The following is a 25,030-nucleotide window of genomic DNA, read 5'->3' on the forward strand; positions in this document are numbered from 1 at the left end:
CAGTCACATGAACACAAAGACCCTTCAGTGGTACTTTTAACTACAAAACAAAGTTTAATATTTAAAAGTATGATGTCCAATTATATGCTCATACAATAGAGTTGCTTTAGGATTATCATTATTGTAGAGTTTATTTATCAAAATCTTGATGGGGGGAACCAATGGGCTAGGGCAGGGGTAGGCAATTCTGGTCCTCGAGAGCCGGAGCCAGGTCAGGTTTTCAGGATCTCCACAATAAGTATGTACCAGATGGATTTGCATGCACTGCCTCCTTGAGTTGCAAATCTATCTCATGCATATTTATCCTGAAAACCTGACCTGGCTCCGGCTCTCAAGGACCGGAATTGCCTACCCCTGGGCTAGGGACTTGAAAATCTGAGGAGAATGTAAGCCTGAAGATTTGCCTAAGGCACCCAATATTCTTGCTCCACTCCTGCTGAGAAAAGAGGTTGATGAGTAGGGCACTGGGAGAAAGAGGAAGAGAACCGATTGTGGTGGGAGGAGGCTTCTCAGTGCTCCCCAGCATCTTGTCAGTTTTCTGATTATTTTGGTGTTGGTTACATGGAATTTTCTACAGTTGGCAATTCAGCAGCTCCATCTGTTTTAAAACACCCCCTTCTCCTCTGTGCTTTCTTTGCATTCAACGTGGCAGGTTATTGTCAGCATGAACCGAGTGCTTGTATTTTCTTCCCTGTCAGTGGTTTCCACTTTGTTCTGCAATTTCTTTGTATAAATAACAAAACTGATGGAGATTACAAGTTCCATATATAAACGGGAAGTGGGCATGTTCATGCCTTAGCTCTTTGATTCTAAAGTGTAGATGCAGTTAATGGAGGAAGAGAAATAAATTTAAAAACCTGAAAGAAATGGCAGAATATGTATGCGAAAAATATTTGCACATACAGAATGGTTCTTTCACTTTGACAAATTTGTAAGTAATATTGACTGTAGACCTTTTGACTGCAAGTCCAAAAGACGAGATAAATTGGCACGTGAACGTGTTACTAGTCAAAATGTCCAAGTGGGCATTTTTTAAATTGACCCAAGGAGTAGCAATATTCCATGCTACTGATGTCTTTCTCAATAATAAACTATGAACTTTTCCTCCAGAAACTTGTCCAAACCTTTCTTAAAACCAGTTACAGTATCCGCTCTTACCACAACCTCTGGCAATGCGTTCCAGAGCTTAACTATTCCCTGAGTGAAAAAAATATTTCCTCCTGTTGGTTTTAAAAGTATTTCCCTGTAACTTCATCGAATGCCCCCTAGTCTTTGTAATTTTTGACGGAGTAAAAAATCGATCCACTTGTATCCATTCTACTCCACTCAGGATTTTGTAGACTCCTGGATTGGCCACCGTGAGAACGGGTTACTGGGCTTAATGGACCATTGGTCTGACTCAGTAAAACTATTCTTATGTTCTTATTCTTATGCAGAATTTGTATTAGTCCAAATGATGTTTTTCATTATTCGTATTTAGTCGAATACTGAAATATGCTCTTAGGTACAGTATTGCCCAATCTCCCTCATCCCTTTTTTTATCTAAACTACTTGAAACTATTGTTCATCACCAGTGGCATAGTAAGAGTGGGGCGGAGGGCAGTCCGTCCCAGGTGCCGTCATGGTGTGTGTGCCGGCTGCCCTCCTCCTCTCCATCCTGCCTCTTCCCACTCCTCGCCGTGGGCGTGCCCCCCTTCATTTTCCCCGTACCTCTAGTTGTTCACTCACACGAGCAACAACTTCAACGAGCTCCTCACAACCGTGTCGGCTCCCGCTGACGTCATTTCCAGGTGCTGCACATAGGAAGTGATGTCAGAGGGAGAGCTGACACAGTCGCAAGGAGCACGTTGAAGTTGTTGCTCACACAGTGAACAACTAGAGTATGGGGGAAGGAAAGGGGGGAATGTGTGCATAGCAGGGGGGATCAGGAAAGGAGCGGGGGCAGAGATAAGGGCGGAAAGGGGTGCCACCGCCCCGGGCACCTCTCACCCTCGCTATGTCATTGTTCACCGCTATTGTTTTGATTTTCTTTCACCTCAAGCTATTTTTGATTCACTATAATCTGACTTCACCCTCTTCATTCAAGAGAAACAGCCCTTGCTAAAGTCTCCAGTAACCTGTTCCTGGTCAGATCCAAGGGCCTCTATTCAAACCTTATCCTTCTTGATTTATCTGCTGCTTTTGACACTGTTGATCTGCACCTACTCCTTGATATGCTGTCCTCATTTGGATTTTGGAACTCTGTTCTGGCTTGGTTTTCTTCATATTTCTTCAGTCACATTCCTCCATTGATGTTCCACTGTCAGTGAGTGTATGTCAGGGTTCTGTCATGGGGCCGCCTTTTTTCTCTATATATGTACTTATTCCCTTGGTGCTCAGATCTCCTACCATGGTTTTCAGTATCATCTTTATGCTGATCGACTCCCAGATCTAGCTCTCTTCATTAGATATTTCAGCAGGAATTCAGGCTCAAGTCTCAGTCTGCTTCTCTGACATTGTTGTCTGAATGTCTCACCGCCATCTGAAACTGAATGTGGCCAAAACTGAATTTCTTATCTTCTTCCCTAAATCCACATTTTCTCTTCCCCCATTTTCAATTTTTGTGGATAACACTCTCATCCTCCCTGTCTCATCAGTCCCAAACCTTGGGGTCATCCTTGGCTCCTGTCTCTCTTTCTCCATCCATATCCAACAGGCTGCTAAACCTGTCACTTCTTTCTCTATACAAAAAACTCAAAGAACAAGAAAGGATATCAATATAGTATCTTTGGAGTTTTTTGACCGAGGATATGTCTTCCTATCTCAATGATTATATATTGAGGCAGGTTTGTCTATGTGGGAGTTGTATGTTTTTGAGGACACCCCTATTGGACACTGAGGTCTTTTCTCCAATTTTGATTATGATTGGGGTTTGAAGGCATTGATGTATGTAGTGCTGGATGTATATTTTTGACGATACTTCTTTCTCTATTACATCTCCAAAATGTATCCCTTCCTTTTGAACATACTATCAAAATACTTATCCACACTTTCATCAATTTACTTTTAGATTACTGCAGCTTGCTTCTCATAAGTCTTCCACCAAACCATCTCTCTGTCCTTCAATCTGTTCAAAAGTCTGCTGCAAGACTTATCTTTGATGATCACTTGGTGATCTAAACCTTATTTTGTTGTTTTTATTTTCTATTGTGGCCTCGCAAGAATTCAGCAAAGTGTTGTGATTCCAGAGGAGTCCTGTATTGGATGCATGTAGAAGGCGGAAAAGATCACGATTAAAGAGGCAATTCTATAACTGGGTGCCCCATTTAGATGTCCCGATGGTATACAGTGAGAATCTATTCTATAACAGCAATTTCAGTAGTTGGGGACCAAGGCCAGTGCCAGGGAGACTTTTATGGTCTGTGCCCTGAAAATGACAAGGACACATCAAGATCAAGTGTACATATATGTAGTGTCACATCATACTTTATGCTATAAGTGTATCTTGAGCAGACTGGATGGATCAAACAGGTCATTATTTGCTGTCATCTACTATGTTATTATGCAAATACAGCAGGAATGCATATAACTTGCAATATTCTGAAAATAATGCATGTAATATCTCACATATGTGAACACTCCCCTTGCATTTATTAATAATAATAATAATAATAATAATAATAATAATAACAGCTTATATACCCCAATACCGTGAAGTTCTATGCGGTTTACAAAGATTAAGCAAAGGTACAAATTGATTGACTTTAAGAGGGGAGGAAGAAAGAGGGTTAATAGGACAGGAAATCCATTTTTGAGGAGAGAGTGATCAATAGAACAAGTTAATCGTTATAGAGGGGAGAGAGAAGAGAGGATCAGTTGTCTGGATACTTTAGGAACAGGTGTGTTTTCAGATGTTTCCTAAATTCCTCATAAGTAGTGGGCGAAAGCAATTGTTCTAGGTCTTTACCCCATGATGCTGCTTGGTGCGAGAGAAGATGTTCATGGTGTTTTTTCAGTTTACAACCTCTCACTGGGGGGGAAACAAAGTTGGAATGTGAGCTTCTCTTGTGTCTGTTGGCTGAGAAGACGAAAAGGTCAGTTATATATTTAGGGGCAAGTCCGTGTAGTGCTTTGAAGCAGAAGCAGGCAAATTTAAACTTTACGCGCGCCTCCATTGGCAGCCAATGCAGCTGCCGGTAGTAGGGTGTCACGTGGTCAAACTTCCTCAGCCCAAAGATCAGTTTGACTGCTGCATTTTGCATCAATTGTAAACGCTGCATGTTCTTTTGGGAAATTGCTAAATAGGCGATGTTACAGTAGTCAAGTAGACTCAGTACGAGGGATTGGATTAGGGTTCTGAATGCCGCTGTATCGAAATAAGCTTTAATGGATCTAAGTTTCCAGAGAGTGAAAAATCCCTTTCTGATCAATGAGTCCACCTGGTCTCTCATGGGTAGACACTGATCCAAAGTTACACCTAGTATCTTTATGGTAGGTTGGATAGGGTAATTAAGATTATTGATACATAGTGGTGATTTGGTGTCAAGTGGATGTGGCGAAGCAACGAAGAAAGTTGTCTTTTTTGAATTAAGTTTGAGCCTAAAGGTTATCATCCAGTGCTCCATCACGTTTATGGCTTCTGAAGCTTTAGGAATAGTTTCAGAGATAGAATTAACGAATGGGATGATGATCGTAAAATCATCTGCATAACTAAATAGTTTTATCCCTAACTGGGTTAGCTGCGTGCCTAGTGAGGACATGTTGACGTTGAAGAGCAATGGAGATAGCGGAGACCCTTGTGGCACACCGGATGGATTGCTCCAGGTATCTGAAAGTTCATAATTAAAACGTACTTGATAAGTGCAAGACATAAGGAAGCCACGGAACCAATTCAGCACCTCGTCCCTGATACCAATGGCGTCTAGGCATTGCAGCAGTTTCCCGTGGTCTACTAGATCAAAGGCAGAACTCATATCGAATTGCATAACCAGGGCATTAAGGCCCTTACTAAACAGTAGGCGCAGATTGTCTAAAATAGCCCAATTACTGTCTCAGTACTGAATAACGGTCTAAAACCGGATTGAGTTTCATGTAGGAGAGAGAACTGATCCAGATAATCCATCAGTTGGGTGTGTACCAATCCCTCCATAATTTTTACAATAAACACTATAACACTTATGTGTGCCCTTACAGAAGAGCATGGAAAGGCAACAGTGGCATGAAAATGTAGGCATCTAATTACAGAATTGCTCTTTAAGGGGAAAATTCTATAAGAAGTGCCGAAAGATAGGTGCCTACCTTACGAACATAAGAATTGCCATACTGGGACAAACTAATTAATTAGTACTGGGACAGACCAATTAATTAGTAAATTGGCTTCAATTATGAGCTTTAACAAGCTCATAATTGAAAAAATAAAAATTAATTGGGTGATAGGCACCTATCTTAGGCACGATTCTACAAAAGATAAGCGCCTAACTCCAAAGTAGGCCTGTTTATTGGTGAAGAAGGACTTGTACTGCTATGTGTGATTCTTTAAAGGACTTAGGTGCCTATAATGTAGGCCTCTAAAACCCTGGCCTATGATGTCTAAGTTTAAAGTTAGGTGTGATGCTGTTATTGACAAGAGATAGGCGTCTATCTTTTTAGATATCATTTACAGAATTTCCCCCTATGTAGCTACTTTACTAACATCTTAAAGGTGTCCCTTTCATTGGCCCTTAATATACTGCTATGAAATAAAACAGATCATGCAACGTACACAAACTCTAGGAACGCAAGACATAACTGCTTTCAAATCTGTTTCATATAGTTCCACCAAATTAACCAGCTGCTGTGGGTATTATAAAATACTTTAAAAAAAAAAAAAAAAAACCCAAACAAAACAAAACTTTTCCAGAATTACCACATCTGGTTCTTAAGGTGGAACCTTATGATTCAGGTTTGATAGGAAAAATATATCAACATCCAAAGTACCTGACAATGAATCACTACAAAAACCTTTTGGCCCGCTTTGTACAGCATGCTTATTGTGACTGTAGGAATTTGTGATGTACCTTTTCTCATCAGCTCAGGCTTTCTGTCTGATTTTTCTCTCCATGGAATGTTGAGGGATGGGAAAAAGGATTTCTTTTCTTTTATTTCTTCCTCTTCAGTCTTGACATTCTGTAGAGGCGGAGAGACAGTACTCACAGCGTTGTCCTCTCCCTTCTTTTCTGTCGCTGCATCAGTGCTTGCACCTTTGTGAGCTGCCATGTCGGCCATATTTAATCTGTTGAGTCTAGCAAGAGGAGAAGATGGTGGGGTATGGCCGGGGGGTTTTGGAGCAACTACCGGTTTATGTAGAAGCTGTGGTTTTGATGCAGTCTTTTCGTTGCTAATGGAAGAAATGCTAGTGCTAGTAGGTGGTAGCAGGGATGCATTAGTGAAGTAAGAGCTACCACACATATTACTTGAAGAGATTTTAAAAAGGATGTTTGGCAGCTCTTTGTCTGCAGATGCCATCTGCTTCCCAGACACATAACTGGGTTCCCTTTCACAGTCTGTGGTAATCCAGGAGCTGGGCACCCCATCAAAACTGTCCCCAGCGCTATACCTTTTCTTTTTCTTTTGTTCATTCTGCTCATCAGAGTGAAAACGTAAGGAGTAGTTTGTCCTTCTTAACTTTATTCCAAAGGGAGACATTGTCTCCTCCACATTTTGCACTGCCTTGTCAGCAGTCAGTTGAGTTTCAGATTTAGTTGGAGATTCAGATTGGAGTGATGCTTTGCATGGAGACTGAGGGAGGCTATGAACAAGAAAAGAAGGAAGGTCTTTGGCAAACTTACAGCCTTCTGTATTATCCATTGTCTTAAACTGCTTTGCAACTTCTGTACTTTCTAAAGTACTGTTGACAGTCAAATCCTCAGTATGGCTGTCACATAGCACTGTTTTATCATTAGTACAGTCTTTTTCTGTTTGTTTGGCTATATCTGTGTGATCCTTATTGTCATTAGCTTTGACTGTTTCTGAAAATTTCTGCCATGCAGGTGTTATAGAAAATTTTGCATTTGCTGACAGAGTTTTCCTTAAGTTATTATGGGAATTCCCTTTCCCCTTAGGTGTCCAGTCATCACTGTATCTACTAAGACCCTTCTGGTTATCTTCAAGGATTTTTTCATTTTCTGCATTTTTGAGGATCCTAGACCTAATAGAAACTAATTCATCTAATGTGGACTGAGTTTCCAGTGTTTCAGATGTAAACTTTGTCTTACTGGGACGAGATGTGTTTTCATAGGTCACTGTAGGTACATTTTCCACCATTGCTATGTCCATTGTTTTCCTTTCTTCTGTCAACCCAAGTATAGATTTGCAAGCTGTATCTTTAATCTGGTTCAGGTTTACTGCAGGACCACAAAGCTGAGCACCAGTGACCAAAATAGCTGTGTGAGGAACACATAAGGCAGATGGGAGAGCATGAGTAATCTTGTTGGTTTTAGAGGGTTCATTTACTTCTGAAGAAAGCAATAACTCTTTGACAGGTGTAACTGGACTTAGATTCACTTTTTCAAATATAATTTGCTTTTCTCCTGATGACACTTTAAATGTGTATGATTTTGGCATTGTTTGCCTTTGGTCCAGCTCTTGCCACCTCATTTCTTCACCCACTTTTTCTTTTTCTTCTTGTTGTCTGAATACTTCCGCTTGCTGTTGTTGCCATTGCATTTCCAGAGGTTTCTCTTTTTCTATGTTCTTTTGTTTCTCCTCTTCCATTTGTTGTCTTGAAACCTCTTCTTTTCTCTTCTTTTCCTCCTGACACTGTTGCTTTTCAATCTTAAGGCACTTTTGTTCTTCCAGCTCGTGCTTCTTCTGTTCTTCCTTTTGTCTACGTTCATCCATTTCACGTTGCATTTGTTCTTCTTTTCTCCTTTTCTCTTCCTCCTGACGTTGCTTCTCTTCAAGTTGAATGCATTTCTCTTCTAATTCACGTTGCTTCTGTTCTTGTCGCCTGCATTCTTCCAACTCTCGACGTCTCTGTTCTTCTTGTCGCCTGCATTCTTCCAACTCTCGACGTCTCTGTTCTTCTTGTCGTCTGCATTCTTCCAACTCTCGACATCTCTGTTCTTCTTGTCGCCTGCATTCTTCCAATTCACGATGTCTCTGTTCTTCCTGTTTCTGCCGTTCTTCTTCTTGTCTCTGCATCTTGAGATGTTTTTCTTCCTCTATGAGCTGTTGCCTTTTTTCTTCCTCCAAGCATCTTCTCTCTTGTTCTTTTCTTTGTTCCTCATGCTCTTTACAACTTTGATTTTCTAGTCTATATTTTACTTCTGCTTCTGCCTTTTGAATATTCTCCTCAGCTTCACAAAGTCTTTCATATTCTTCTTTCCTTCTTTTCTCTTCTTCTAAATCAATCTTTTTTTGCCTTTTCATGTCATGATTTTGGTCTGCTGAAATATGTTCATACATTTCTTGGCCTGTTTCCTTGTATGGTAGGGTTTCTGTGGGGTTTTGTTCAGACTCCATATCTGTTACATTTTGTAGATCCTGAGGGAGTGAAACAAAAACACACTTTACAATCTTCATAACATGATCTGTACATGGCAATATTTACAAGGCTATTATTAAAAAGGTCAATATGCTAACTTGGTGGCAAGTGTATTTTTAAAAACTTCAAGTGGACAATTAAAATAATACATATGTTCTGCACCAGACAGGTGACAGCAATGAATATACAAGTATTTGGAGAGTGTTTGCTACCAGTAACTATACTTATGGAGTGGCATATTTAAAGAATATACAAAGTGAAACTGAGGCATTCAGGTAGGAACATCTCGAGTTATGTTGGTACAGTATTTTAGAACAAGATCTCACAATGTGGAGCCTGTTCTAAAATATATCCAAGAACCAGTGGCATACTGAGGGTGGGAGGTGCCCCCAACCCCTGCCATGCTCCTTCCTTTCCCCCGTATCTCTTTAGTTTCCACTGAGCAAGCAGCATCCTCAAATTACTGCTAGCATCGGTGCTCCCTCTGACATCATTTCCTAGTCATGGGACTGGGAAGTGACATCAGAGGGAGCGCTGATGTGGGCGCAGGCAGCAAGTTGGTGAACTGGAGTAGAAACCGGTTGACAGACGCCAGAGGATGGTGGTTAATGGGATTTGCTTGGAGGAGGGAAAGGTGAGTAGTGGAGTCCCTCACGGATCTGTGCTGGGGCCGATCCTGTTCAATATCTTTGTGAGTGACATTGCCGAAGGGTAGAAGGAAAAGTTTGCCTTTTTGCGGATGATACCAAGATTTGTAACAGAGTAGACTCCGAGGAAAGAGTGGAAAACATGAAAAAGGATCTAAAAAAGTTAGAAGAATGGTCTAATATCTGGCAACTAAAATTCAATGCAAAGAAGTGCAGAATAATGTATTTGGGGATTAGAAATCAGAAGGAGCCGTATGTGCTGGGAAGAGAGAGGTTGATATGCACGGATGGGGAGAGGGACCTTGGGGTGATAGTGTCTGAAGATCTAAAGGTGAAGAAACAGTATGACAAGGCGGTGGCTGTTGCCAGAAGGATGCTAAGATGTATAGAGAAAGGAGTGACCAGTAGAAGAAAGAAGGTGTTGATTGATGCCCCTGTATAGGTCGATGGTGAGGAGTATTGTGTTCAATTTTGGAGACCTTATCTGGCGAAGGACATAAAAAGACTTGAAGCGGTCCAGAGGAAGGCGACGAAAATGGTAGGAGGTTTGTGCCAGAAGACATTCGAGGAGAGACTGGAAGCCCTGAATGTGTATACCCTAGAGGAAAGAAGGGACAGGGAGATATGATTCAGATGTTCAAATACTTCAAAGGTATTAACGTAGAACATAATCTATTCCAGAGAAAGGAAAATGGTGAAACCAGAGGGCATCATATGAGGTTCAGGGGTGGTAAACTCAAGAGTAAAGTTAGGAAATTCTTTTTTATGGAGAGGGTGGTTGATGCGTGGAATGCGCTCCCGAGGGAGGTGGTGGAGAAGTAAATGGTGACAGAGTTCAAACAAGCATGGGATGAACACAGAAGATCTCTAATCAGAAAAAAATGGGTATACACTGAAGGAACTAAGGCCAGTACTGGGCAGGCTTGCACAGCCTGTGTCCCGTATATGGACATTCAGTTGAGGACGGGCTGAGGAGGGTTTCGATGGCTGGGATGGTTAAGATGGTCTGGAGTGAGCTTTGATGGCGACTCCAGTAGATGGAACCTAAGCACACTTGTGGGCCATTTAAACTAAATTAATTTATGGACCTTGTATGGTTGGGCAGACTGGATGGACCATTTGGGTCTTTATCTGCCGTCATTTACTATGTTACTATGTTATGCTGACGAACAGCTAGAGGTAAGGTAGGGAAGTGAAGGCGTGCACAAGGAGTGGGGGAAGAGTGGGAAGGAGCGGGGATTGGAGAGGTGTTGGCAATCTCACCAAGGTGTTTGCGATCACCCGAGGTGGTCCGCCCCCGCCCCCTTATTACGGCACTGCCAAGAACAGATGTATACATTAGTTACATGCAGCCAGAACATCCATCGTACAAGCATCAACTTCTAAAATATTAACAGAAACAACAGGGAGATACTTTTAAAACCAATAGGCGGAAATATTTTTTCACTCACATGACATCTACATATTATTCAAAATGCCTCAATCAAACTTATTATGAAAGCCAAGAAATTTGAACATGTGTCGCCCCTCCTTAAGAAAGCACATTGGCTTCCAGTTGCTCATTGCATAACATATAAAATATGTTTGCTAACTCTCAAGTCCCTCCTTTTTTAAAACCCCCACCTTCATTCATAGACTCTTGATTCCTTACACTCCAGCAAGATTATTTAGGTCAAATGACCAACATTTATTAATTGTTCCCTCTCTCAAAAAACATTAATACACGGCGTCAATTTATCTTCGCTGTCACAGCTCCCCAAACATGGAACTCCCTCCCCATTTATTTAAGGGAAGAGCGCAACCTTGACATATTTAAGAGCAAGTTAAAATGCTTTCTTTTTAAAGATGCATTTGGCTACTAGAAAGCTAGATTAGGAGCCTCTAATGAATTTTATTTTCTGACTTATTTCAAGTCTATCGCTTTTACCCTGCCTGTTCTTTTTTCTTTATTTGTCTTATTTACTATCAACAATTTGTATTTCTTTCCCCATTTTTTTCCCTTTTGTTTGGTATGTTCTGTATGGTTAATCATAATTGTTTGTATTGTCCCTACCAAAATTTTACTTTTTCAGTGTTTATATAATTTATTTTTGCTTAACATTGATAATATTTGCTTATATTATCTAGGTATGCTCCTCTTCTCATTTTAGGTGTTAGTGATGAGATATACGTTCTGTCACCAGAATCCTCAGACTTGAAGAAGGAAAGTACAATCAAAACACAGCATGGGTTTAACCCCAAGAACAGACACCATTGAAGAAGCTCATTTGCATATGGAGAAAATACCTCTTTGAAGGAATGATTGGGACCCCAGGAAGTAGGGAAGAATCCCCTAACCTGTGGAATAAGCCAAAATCTGATCTAAAGGAGGAGAAACCAAGAACTTCCAAACTCATACGAAAAGAAGCCGCAATCTCACCCTGATGGCAAAAGGAGCTAACAGACAAGACACCAAGGGCAACTTGGCTGAGAAAGAGAAGAGAGGGGTTGGGCTTTCTTTAGGTCAGAGTGTGAGCCAAGGACCAGATTACCTTGTGTGACCAGAGTAACCTAGAATGACCAAATGACTAGAAGTGATCACTGGTGACCAGAGTCCAGATTACTACAGTGTTTTAGTTTGTTGATTTATTTGGTGCAGTCCTAGGTTTTTGCTTACCTTTTATGTCATTCAATTGATTTTTTTTTGTTTGTTTATTTATTTGATTCAGTCCAATTGATGTGTTCTATTAATTTGTTATAGCCTTAACTTCTTTTATATAATTTAACCAAGGTACATTGTACTGAGGTTCATTACCCAAGTGGTATTCCTTTTGCTCTTGCATAGTCTGTTATGATGTTTCCCATCTATGTTTTTAGATCTTGTGACTCCTGAGGCAGGCATTTATCACTGAAACACAAATCTGTGTCAAGTCTGGCAATGTTTTCATGTGCATTGTAATTTTATGCAATTGAATCGGGCAATCTGGGGTTTTTTAAAGATTTTATTGGTTTTAGAAAATTTGTTATCATTATAGTTTTTTTGGTTTGGTAATATATACTATTTTATGTATGTTTTAACCCCTGTGTTTCATTGGAATGTAATTGGTCCTCCCTTTTGCCTTTCCTTGAGACTTGTATACATTTGTAGGGATTTTTCTCCTTTTTTTGCTTCCTTTTGAATAGCTACACAACATTCATGTTATCATGCAGAATGTAAAATTACTATAATTTCAATAACATATATATAATTTCACTTTAAGATCATAGTGCATTATGTTAGTTCTATGGTTAAACTTTTTTTTAAAGTTCAAACATCTTTATTAAAACTTTTCAGCAAATTAATAACAAACATAAAACAAAACACAGAAGTATCAGAATCTGATAAGACATGCAATACTAACCACTGGCAACATATGAATCTAGTTTAGTCAAGTAATTCTGACATGTGACATACTTTTCCAATACCACACCTTCATATCTATGATGCAAACAAACAGGTTCCACCAGTGTTGCATAATCATAGAACATGTGAGCCAAAGTACCTAACTGTGTTGAACAGGTCCAACGATGATAACATAACATAACTTTACATAACATAACATTATTCTTCTATACCGCCATAACCAAATGATTTCTAGGCGGTTTACAAAGAAGAAGGCTGGACAATCAGCGAAATACAAATAGTTTAAAATACAACAAATTTCTTAAATATACTCAGTTTACAGTTTTGCTAACAATAGTACCCACATTTAGGAAATAAATTTGTCAAACAGCGCTGACTTAATTTCTTTTCGAAATGCACCATGAGACATTTACTCAACCAGGACTGCTGTTTACCCACTTGAATGCAAGAGTCTTATCCAAAAAAGTCTTGTATCTGCAACCAGTAATTTTTGGATATGCGAATAAATGTAAACTCCTAGTTTTCCTCGTTGGGCTGTATAACACGAAATGAGATAAAAGATAAGTTGGGGCCAATCCCCAAATCAACTTAAAACAGATACAAGAAAATTTGAATAGTACTCGTGCCTCCACCGGTAGCCAATACAGCAATCGATAATAAGGACTAATATGGTCATTTTTCTTCAATCCAAATATCAGTCGGACAGCCATATTCTACACTATTCTCAATACTTTCTTTGGAGCTCCCAAAGAGACAATATTACAATAATCCAGGATGGATAAAACTAATGCCTGCACCAATAATCTAAAAGATCGAGGATCAAAGTATTTTTTATGGTCTTTAATTTCCATAGTGCAAAAAAGCATTTTTTTAACACTGAATCAGTATGTTCTATCATGGTTAGATGACGGTCTAATGTGACTCCCAATATTTTTATAGATTTTGAAATCGGGTAGTCATAGTCATTTAAGCAAAGCAATGGTTTAATTTTTTTGTCATTTGGGCTGGCTAAAAAAGTTTAGGGATCCTTTTATTAAGCTGCGGTAGCGTTTTTAGCGCGCGCTGCAGATTAGCACGCACTGCCCCCCATGCTACGTGCCAAGAATTAACGGCTGCTCAATGGTGGCATTAGTGTCCAGCGCGCGGGGCAATTAAGCTTGCACTAAAACGGCTACCAGCTTAGTAATTCTTAATTCCACCAGATCCACCCAAAACTTAAAACTATCCTTCCCCTCTTTAAACTAGGGACTTCCCTCCCCTTCAGAATCACTGAGCTCTGGAATAATCTTACCTCCCCGCTTCGTAACTTGAGCTCCCTCCAGCTATTCCGTAAGCATCTGAAAACTTGTCTATTCTCAAAAATGTAACTTTTCCTTCACTCTCTGGTACACTAAGCCCTCTAAACTCTCTTTATTCTTATCTCTATAATCCCATTAGAGTTCCTTTCTAGCCCAACCCCTGTAAACCGTGCCGAGCTCCACGACTGTGGAGAAGATGCGGTATATAAACCCAAGGTTTAGTTTAGTTTAGTAAAAAGAGACCTTAGTCTTTTCTGTATTAAGTTTAAATTTAAAATTGATTGTCCACTGCTCTATCACAGTCATGCAATGTGAAATTTGTTTTAAAATGTCAGTAGTAAAATTATTTAAAGGAATTAAAATGGAAATATCATCTGCATATATATAAAAGTTTAGATTCAAATTTTGCAATAGATGTCCTAGGGATAAAATATAAATATTGAATAACATTGGGTGAGAGCGGGGAACCTTGAGGTACCCCGAATGGATTACTTCAAGAATAATGCTGTAGGCGATCGCTTCCTGGAAAAACTTGTCAAGGAAAATACTAGAGGAAATGCAATTCTGGACTTAATTCTAAATGGCCTGTGAAGACCGGCACATGATGTAGAAGTAGAAGGGACGCTGGGAAACAACGATCACAATATGATCTGCTTCGATCTTGGATGACGGGGAGAAATATTGGTCCAAAACGACAGCCACGGCACTGAACTTCCGAAAAGGGAATTGCGAAGGGATGAGACTCATGGTAGGGAAGAAGATTAAGAAGATGATAAGCACTGTAAAAATGCTAGACCAAGCTTGGTCCCTTTTTAAGGACACAGTCACCGAGGTGCAAAATCTCTATATATACCGCGTATCAACAAGGGATCAAGAGGAAAAAGAACAAAGAAATGGCGTGGCTCACTGTATAGGTGAAGGAAGCGATCAGAGACAATAAAACTTCATTTAAGGAATGGAAAAGATCAAAAACGGACGAAAACTTGAACAAGCACAAACATCAACGCATGTGCCATAAGGTGGTAAAAGAGGGTAAAAGGGACTACGAGGAAAAAATAGCCAAGGAGGCGAAGAACTTCAAGCTGTTCTTTCGATATATTAAGGGGAAACGACCCACGAAGGAAGCGGTGGGACCGTTGGATGACCATGGAATAAAGGGAGCGCTAAAAGAGGACAAAGCAATCGCCGACAAACTGAACACATTTTTTGCGACTGTATTTACCGAAGAAGATGTACACAGCATTCCGGAACCCATCATGCTATATGCTGGAAACGAAGACGGAAAGCTGACAGGATTGACGGTCAGTCTAGAGGAGGTGTGTAGGCAGATTGATAGGCTTAAGAGCGATAAATCCCCAGGACCGGACGGCATCCATCCGAGGGTCATCAAGGAACTGAAAGGATCATCAAGGAACTGAAAGGGACCATAGCTTCAATTAATAGCCAGTCTGTCAATCAAATCATGAAAGATTCCGGAAGACTGGAAGGTGGCGAATGTTATGCCAATCTTCAAGAATGGTTCGAGGGGAGATCCGGGAAACTACAGACCTGTGATTCTGACCTCGGTACCGGGAAAGAAGGTAGAGTCGCTGATAAAGGACTGCATATTGATCACCTCGACTGACACGGGCTTATGAGGACCAGTCAGCACAGTTTTAGCAAAGGCAGATCATGTTTGACGAACTTGCTGCACTTCTTTGAGGGAGTAAACAGACAGATAGACAAGGGCGACCCAGTCAACGTTGTATATCTGGATTTTCAGAAGGCATCTGACAAGGTTCCACATGAACGACTACTTCGGAAAATTGTGAGCCATGGAATCGAGGGTGAAATATGTGGATTAAAAACTGGTTGGAGCATAGGAAACACTCAGACTGGAAGAGCATCACCAGAGGGGTGCCGCAGGGCTCAGTGCTTGGACCCGTGCTCTTCAACATCTTTATACATGATCTGGACTGCTTAGTAGATAAAGACAGGTTGTTCAACCTCTCCAAGGTAGAGAGAACGAGAGAGCACTCTCTAAAGTTAAAAGAGGACAGATTTCGTACAAACCTAAGGAAGTTCTTCTTCACCCAGAGAGTGGTAGAAAACTGGAATGCTCTTCCAGAGTCTGTCATAGGGGAAAACACCCTCCAGGGAATTAAGACAAAGTTAGACAAGTTCCTGCTGAACAAAGAACATTCGCAGGTAGGACTAGTCTCAGTTAGGGTGCTAGTCTTTGACCAGAGGGCCGCCGCATGAGCGGATTGCTGGGCATGATGGACCACTGGTCTGACCCAGCAGTGGCAATTCTTAGTTCTTATGAGAGTAATTACCGTCACAAACCACTCGATATGATCTTTTTGTCAAACCTTGGAATCAGTTCCAAACTCTTCCAGAAAGCCCTATCACATCCAAGCACCTCAACAATATTTCATGGTCTACCAAATCAAATCAGTCCGGGCCCAAAACTTAGCCTGTTTAACTGGAGTCCAAAATCTCTTATGAAGCAGAAAACACGTGGTTTGTGCGAGGCAGACCTAAAGGCCTGAAAGACTGATCTTCATACTTTATGTAAAACAAGGACCTTTTAAAAATGCAAATATTTATATAATCGGGACTCAGTGTAGGAAAGAGAGGTACACCTATTGCAAGTTTTACAAATTGAGCCCACTGCACAGAATGGGATGCCACAGTTGAACCCATTTGAAGTATTGCAAGGAAGGAAGACAGTATTGCTTTTGTATAATTGTAAAGGAGATAATACCTGAGAGAGAAACCAGATACCTCATTTCTGCCAGATCCCCCCCCCCCCCCATTATTCACGTTTTTATTAATTGATAAGTGAGGACTGCACTAGAGCATCATAGATAATGAGACTTGATCCTCTGGGTCAAAAGAATGGATCCAGTCTTGAAAGGGAATAACATTGCCTGAATCACATGGCACTCTAGCTGCTGAGCAGGCACATTTATATTAAGAATTTGTTCTTCTACACACAGCTATAGAAGCTTAGACCAGATGCCCCAGATCCTAAGCTAAAGCCTCCTTTGCAAAAGCAAGAAAGCAATGTGGTAGTGTTGCAAATCTTAGAACTGACCTCATCCTATCACTTGGGCAACTTCAACATGCAGAGGCCAATGCATGGTGGCTTACCTTTCCATAAAAGGTAGATAACATCTTCTCCAAAGATTTGTCAAAGGAGATTGGGAAAGGGATCAGGAGCATATAATACCCTGTGCAATAATGCCTATAGTTAAAATTTTAATGTCATATCTAAACAGTGGTCTAAAAAAGAATACAGTTAAATACCTTTGTAGATCGTCTATGTTTCTTTGACAACCTCTGGTGTCTTGGCTTGACTAGGAGCTTATGTTTAGCAGCGCTGTTGTCTAAGCGAGCTCCTGCCTGAGGAACATCATCAAGATTAATAGATTCAATAGTGCCAGAAGAAGCCAAAGATCGCTTTGCATGAGATGATCTAAGTGGAGTAACCTGCAAATACAAAAACAAGAAGGCATGCACATTGAGTGCAAGGGGAACTTTATTGGTGCTTTATAAGTTAAAAAGATTAGACTAGCAAAACTTATTTTGCATGCATATGTTAATATATGATTAAAATTATATTTATTTCTTTATTTGCTGTTAGCATTATAGTGGGGTACAATAAAACATTACAAAAATTAATATAAATTTTGTTAGCTTATATACAATTGAGGTATTCGGTCTCTCAAATAGAACAGACCAGAAAAAAAACCAACTGCATCACTCACCTCAATCCAGGCTTCAATCCTCATGGAACAAAAGATATCCACAAAAATGTGTATTCTAATTGAGGAATAAATTAGGACACCCCTACATAGCCTCTCACTTAAAGTGGCTCAAATCTCACACAGGTGTATCACATCAGGTGCACCTGATTAGAACATTGTTACTCAGCATTTTAAAGGAGGTTTGCCCTACTTAAACCTCAGACATTTAGTTTGGTGTGCTTATGACTGCTCTGGTGAGAGTGAACACCATGGTGTGATCTAAAGAGCTGTCTGAGGCTTTCAGAAAGAAAACTGTAACAGCTTATAAGTCTGGTAAGGGATTTAAAAAGATCTCAAAAGAATTTGACATTAGCCATTCCACAGTCCAGAACATAAGAATTGCCGCTGCTGGGTCAGACCAGTGATCCCTCGTGCCCAGCAGTCCACTCACGCGGCAGCCACCAGAAAATAGTGTACAAGTGGAGGACTTTCCAAACAACTGGCAACAGCCCAGGTCTGGCTGTCCATGCAAGTTGACCCCCAGAGCAGACCGCAAGATGCTAAAAGAAGTCTCCAAAAACCCTAAAATGTCATCACGGGACCTATAGCTGGCTCTTGCTACTGTTGATGTGAAAGTGCATGCCTCTACAATCAGAAAGAGACTGCATAAATTTAACTTGCATGGGAGGTGTGCAAGGAGGAAACTTTTGCTCTCTAAAAACATCAAGGTCAGACTGAAGTTTGCAAGAGAGAACGTAGACAAACACCAAGACTTCAAGTCTAAAATTGAATTATTTAGACACCAGAAAAGAGGACATGTTTGGCGTACACCAAATACAGCATTCCAGGAAAGGAACCTCATACCAACTGTGAAGCATGGAGGTGGAAGTGTCATGGTTTGGGGATGCTTTGGTGCAGCAGGACCTGGCCAGCTCAGCATCATAGAATGCACCAAGAATTTTACTCTGTATCAGAGGGTGCTTGAGGAATATGAGACCATCTGTTTTTTTTTTTTAAAAAAATCTTTATTCATATTTCATCTTACAACATATACACACACATATATATATATATATATATATATATATATATATGTATTTGTTGTAAGATATATGTATTTGTTGTAAGATGAAAAAAAATATATATATATATATATAAATATATTTATATATATATATATATATATATATATAACATTTGTCAATGAATATATCATTTGAAATTCTATCATTTATGATACTAATAGATAAAAAATTTTTATCCCATCCCTCCCACACTTCCAATCTTACATTCAATCAAATATATCACATCTGTAAGAAAATTAAAGCTGAAGCGGAACTGGACCCTGCAACACGACAATGACCCAAAACATACCAGTAAATCCACAAAGGACTGGCTGAAAATTAAGAAATGGAGAGTCCTGGAGTGACTGAGTCAAAGCCCTGATCTTAATCCCATTGAGATGCTGTGGGGTGATTTGAAACGGGCTGTACATGCAAGAAACCCCTCAAACATCTCACAGCTGAAAGAATTCTGCATTGAGGAGTGGGCCAAACTTTCCTCAAACCGATGTCAGAGACTGGTAGATGGCTACAAGAAGCATCTCACTGCAGTTATTCCAGCCAAAGGGAATCATACAAGTTATTAGAGTGTCCTAATTAATTCCTCAGTTAAAATACACATTTTTGTGGATATCTTTTGTTTCATGAATACATCAAGGAAAGTTTTTGTTGTTTACCTGCAAATACATCACTTTCTTTTCCAGAGATAAATAAAAAAAATATTTGACATCGATATGTGAACATTTCTTAAGAAAAATGAATATTTCATGGGGTGTCCTAATTTTTTCACATGACTGTATATTATAGATTTTCTTGTTGTACCATTAGCATGTGGCCATTGGTGTGTGAGCACTTATTGACCCCTATTTTGTCACTGGTAGCGAATCATACACTAATTCTACACTAATCAGCACACAGCAAAGCCCATGTGCTGATTAGCATAGTTGAGCCCACTCTCTGCCCTAAACATGCCCCCAGTGCTAAAAAATAATTTTATTTTTTAGCATGTGGATAGCGTGTGCATTTGAAATAACTACTGTGGGATGCCTGATTGCAGCAACACAGCAAGGGAAGGTGGTGCCTGGGGCAGTGGTGTCCAACATCACCAATATCCTAGTGTACCTCTTTAAATCTTCACTGACAATGAGAAAGTGATGTTAGCAGGAGAGCTTAGACCAGCATGAGCAGCACTTAAGAGATTCTGCTCGCTTAGGGTTATCATATTTGTGAAGACAAAAAAGAGGACACATAACCCCACCTACACTCCACACATAGCCCCGCCCATACTCCACCTATTTCCTTGGTCCCCTTTCATATCTTCTGTATCCTATGGGTGCTTTTCTCTCTCTCTCCTTCCAACCCCTCTCTCCTGTGGGTCTTTCTTTCTTTCTCCTTAGAATCCCCAACCCTCCTCCTGTGGGTGTCCCTCTCCTTCCAACCTCCTCTCCTCCTGTTTCTGCCTCTCCACTCCCATCCAGTACTATCCTACTCCATGCTCTTTTCTCTAGCACTCTCTCCTTTCCATAATTCTTTTCCAGCCCTCCCTTCCTCCCTCCATGCTGTTTCTCCAGTCCTTCTTCCATGTTGTTTTTCCAGCCCCCTTCCATGCTGTTTCTACCTCCCTCTCTCCATCCATGCTGTTTCTCCAGCCCCCCTCTCTCCCTCCATGCTGTTTCTCCAGCCCCCCCTCTATGCTGTATCTCCAGCTCCCACCCTCCCTTTATGCTCTTTCTCCAGCCCCCTCCCTTACCTCCTCCAACTCTGCTTCTCCTCACGGATCTCTCTAGCTCCTGACTCTCTCACCTACCTTCTCCCCAGGCCCAGCCAATTGAATCCTCAGGTCCAATCACAATTGAATCCTCAGGCAGCCAGCAGCAGCAGCAACAACAAGGTAAGCCTGCTACCACCGGCCTCCTACAGAGGCGGAACTTGCAGAGAGACAGCTTCAGGGGCAGGCCAGCAGCAGCAGGCTTACCTTGTTGTTGCTGCTGCTGCTGCTGCTGCCTGCCCAAAGATTCAATTACAGCGGCCAGGCCCAGGGAGGAAGTAGGTGGGGGGAGTCAGGAGAACTGGCTAACACGGACAGACTCCCCCATTTTTAAAAATCCTCTGGGCACCTGGACAGTCCTCGATAAAGAGGACATGTCCAGGTTTTCCCGGATTTCTGGGAACTCTATGCTCACTGCCAGCAAAGATTCTGACGTGGTGGTTGAACGGAGAGGTGCCGGTACCTGGGACAGTCCACCCTCCTGCCCCCTTTGCTTCATCACTGTCTGAGTGTGCCCCATGGTAGTGCATTAGTAAAATGATCTCTTCGATTGAAGCCCTCTGGGGGACAGGGAAAACCTTGAGCTACTACTTTAAAAAGGTGTGAGCTAAATCCAAATAACTAGTAAACTAACTTCTACTAAAGTGCAGTAACTTTTGTGCTTACTGCATGGGTAATGCACCTCCTGCACATAATTTTTGCAGCCTGTAAGTGGAAAAATGCAGGGGGCATGGCCACCATCTGTCTTGTATTTATCGCACTAGGCTGACAATTCGTGCAGAGGAACACAGTAAATGACGGCAGATACAGACTCACACAGTTCATTCAGTCTGCCTAACAAGGTGGCCACAGCCACAGTTGCCACTGTGTGGGCCACAGCCACCCATACTTAAATACTGGTTGGCAAGTTTCAATCTCCCCACTGGGTTCTCTCTATAGCATTTTATTTGCTACTTCAGCTTGTCTGCGGTGTTCTTTGCTCACATGTTTAAAGACAATAGACTGTTCTCAGTCCAATTCTTTATATGTGAGTTTGCAAACAATTGGACCGCTGAGGAAGGTGTTTTTCGCCGAAACACGGACCATGTAGGGTCCAGTTGGATTTTTACTACTGTATTTTTTATCATTGTACTTTTTTCATTGAATTTTCATGTTGTTTTATGTCAGTGTTAATAAATTATCTCCAGAACATCTTTATCCACGGTTTTTTGTTTTCATCGGAATATTGATTATAACCATAAATCAACTCCAAGTTTTCCTGACGGTATTCTAATTCAACTTACCAGTTAAGATGTTTTCCCCTTCCCCCCTGAGATGCACAGCACCCTCACATGAAGCATGTGATAATAAAGTTATCTACAACACTGGAATTTGTGAAGCTTCACCTGTCTTGTGCCATTTGATGGACAGAGACCATAGCAATCTGTCTGGCATTGCCCTCATTTCCCCCAATGCTGGAGTTGCAAATCTTCACCAGTCTTTTGCTATTTGCAGGACACAAGCTGCAGCAGTGTTGCCAATTCCCCTCATTCGGTACCCCTCATATGATCCCCCTCTTGTTACCCCCCCCCATTGCCCTAAGCCCTGATAGAATAAGCACCCTTTCCCATGCTATTACCCAGACTAGGGTTACCAGACATCTGGACATGTCCTCTTTTTAGAGGACTGTCCAGGTGTCTGGACGGACTTTCCAAAACCCAGCAGTTTGTCCAGGTTTTGGAAAGCCCCGATGACCTCCGGCTGAATCTGGAGAGCCTCTGAGCATGTGCGGAGAAGAAGAGAGGAGGCTTTGTGGGGGTGTCAACTTTCATGCTCCCGGGAGTCTACTTGACTTTGCCATAGAAAAGAAAAGCCGAATCACAGAAAGAAATCATTAGAGAGCCAAAAGAAACATTTTTTAAACAGGAAAATATTCCAATATTCACTATATGAAACCAATAAAATAATTAGAAGCTCTTAGAACCCGAGAATCCCTAATGCAGTAAAAATTAAATTTTCAGGCTTCTCAACCTCTTGTGTTGCAAACTGTTAATCTCAGTTGCAAAATTATCATTCAGTCATGTAGTATGTCCAAAATCATGAGAATATTCTGCTTATTATACTGAGGCATTCAAAACTACTAAAGAACATACAGATATATTAGACAGATGAAGCAGAATTAAATAGATTATTTCAATTCCATTACCTTTTCCTCTGCTTCTCTTCCCATCACAGAATGATTCAAGAAGTCTGAAGAATCCCTGGGCTGGAAAACAAACAGACTAATAGAAAGAGATTTCTGGGTTTCAAGAATATGATAAATAAAAGCAAGAGGAACATTAATCCCCCACCTTTTTGGCATTAAAGGGCTCCCCTTAGCAAAACAAGGGTAATACTTGCTCCTATCAGAAGGGCACTAGCATGGTCACACGGGTGGATTATCATGTCGGTGACTCTGAACTCAGTATATTCCAGGGACCAGTTGCATTACTCATTTTCCCTATCCTTACATTCCCCTATAGACAGTGGCGTAGTAAGGTTGGAGCGAAGGGGCTGTCCGCCCCAGGCGTGGTCTTCCTCCGAGCACCAGCACCCCTCCTCCCCCTGTGTCCCTTCCCCGTACCTTTTTAACTTCAGCACGAGCAGCCTTGAGCATGCTGTCTGTGTCAGCACATTCTCTGATGTCACTTCCGGGAGGAAGTGACATCAGAGAGTGCCACAGTCACCGCAGGCAGCATGTTTGTGGCTGATCGCGCCAAAATTAAAAAGGTACCGGGATGGGGCATGTGCATGCGGCAAGGGGGGCGGAGAAGAGGGCGGGAGAGGAGTGCCACTGCCCTGGGCACCGGTCACCTTCACTACACCACTGCCTATAGACCTTACATTCCCATTCTTATTTCATTTTATTTTATTTATTTTTTGTTTGTTTAAATCTTTTATTAATTTTTAAAGCAAATACAAAGTGCAAACAAGATACAATCAATTAATACACCAAACAGCACTTATATCCAATCATTAGTAATACTCTTACTGATTCAAGCTTCCGGTGACTGAACAAAAGATTTTCTCTTCCTTTTGATAGATGTTATGTGCTTTAAAGTAATTGAATTATGAGAGAGGGATGGATGGACAGTAACTATGGTTGAATCAATTGCCAGTTGCATGTTGCTAACTTTTGCTAAATCAGCACCTTGTGTCAAGAAAAATAACAGTGGTAGGTGTCCTACTGCTGCCTAACTTAATTGCTTTAATTGGTTTTAATTGACCACACTGTTATAAACCAATTAAAATATCGTTAACAAAAAAGTAGGTCCCGGAATCATATCTAACCATTGTGCCTAGCAACGCCTAATGTCAAAGTAGGCGAGGTTAGGGGCGGAGATGACCTTAGGCGCCACTATGCATCATTCACCGTCAAACTTAGACACTGGCAATGTAGGTCTTTAAAACCCTGGTCTACATTACTGGTGCACAGGTTTTTCGGTAGCCACAATTCTATTAATAGCATCTATGCATGATTGACATGCGGCTGGTGCCATTTATGAAGGCGGCGGCCAATGTAGGTGCCGTGCACAGAATCTGGGCACTTGGCATTAGAGAAAGCTAGAGTCTTTTTCAACTGCGATACCTTTTTCATTACAGGTTATGGATGTTTTATGCATTTTCGTACGGGTGAAATTTTTCCAAATGCAGATTTATCAGATTTGCATTCACCTTATTATCCTGCAACACTGTGTCCAGTTGATTCAAGACCTCCATTGGGCTACAGTATAATTCCTCTTTTTCTAAAGCAGCCTCAGTCTCCTGCACCTTCTTGGCAGAAATGGTTGTTGGTGGTTGCCCGAACTTGATATTCTTGGCCAGCTGTTGCTGAAAAATGATGGAGATTTATTTAGCCAGAAGGAAAACAACCTTTTATTGCTACTTTTATTGGCTGGGTTTATACCACAAACATTTTCAACAGTGATGTAGCGAGAGTAGGAGGAACCTGGGGCAGTGGCGCTCCCTCACCCTTTGCTCTGCCCCCCTCCACTCTTCCCGCGCCAATCCCTCCTGCTCCTTCCACGTCCCCATGCCATACTCGCGCCATCCCTTCCAACCCCCGTACCTTTTTTAATCTTCACCAGCGTGAGCAGATTCTCCGGCCTGCTGCTCATGCTGGTTTTCCCTCTGATGTCACTTCCTGGCCCTCGACCCAGAAGTGATTTCAGAGGGATCCAGGTCGTTAGCAGCAGGCTAGAGTACTTGCACACTCTGGTGAAGATTTTAAAAAGGTATGTTGGGGGAGGTTGGGGGATGGGAGTGGAGAAGGAAGGGCATGGGGGAGGGGCGGAGAGTTAAAATTGAAATCTAAGACTATGAGTCATTTTGTATCAGGAAAATCAATGCAAGCCTACATTGAAAAATCCACTGAGCCAGGTGATATTGATAGAATATTCCTTGGTTTTTCACACTGACTATATATTGTACCAATGGAAGTTGGGTAAAAAAAAAAAAATAGCAGGTACCCAATTTTAGGCACAGAGATGGCAGTATTCTATAACTCCATTTTCAATTTCTTGGAACAGCTCTAAGTTGCCCCTGGCCATGCCCCTTTTTGAGCTAATAATGTATGATTTTATTTATTTATTTATATTTTGTATATATTTAAAAAATTTATC

General features: G+C 41.1%; 1 protein-coding gene across 9 annotated transcripts in view; it reads right to left on the reverse strand.

The window, feature by feature from the left end:
* The window catches only part of CRACD (capping protein inhibiting regulator of actin dynamics), a 287,080-nt gene that overhangs the window by 51,368 nt on the left and 210,682 nt on the right, over window positions 1-25,030 (reverse strand). For all 9 annotated transcript variants that reach the window (XR_004539459.1, XM_033944683.1, XM_033944615.1 and 6 more), the window contains 4 exons: window positions 24,084-24,239; window positions 22,576-22,635; window positions 17,122-17,304; window positions 6,036-8,502 (listed from right to left, as the gene is read on the reverse strand). Coding sequence is in view for 8 of the 9 variants with exons in the window: in XM_033944683.1 (XP_033800574.1) it covers window positions 6,036-8,502; window positions 17,122-17,304; window positions 22,576-22,635; window positions 24,084-24,239 (2,866 nt within the window). In the remaining variant the exon portion in view is untranslated. The remainder of the gene's footprint in view (window positions 1-6,035; window positions 8,503-17,121; window positions 17,305-22,575; window positions 22,636-24,083; window positions 24,240-25,030) is intronic.

This window comes from Geotrypetes seraphini, chromosome 1 (assembly GCF_902459505.1).
Source record: "Geotrypetes seraphini chromosome 1, aGeoSer1.1, whole genome shotgun sequence".
NCBI classification, from domain to species: Eukaryota; Metazoa; Chordata; class Amphibia; order Gymnophiona; family Dermophiidae; genus Geotrypetes; species Geotrypetes seraphini.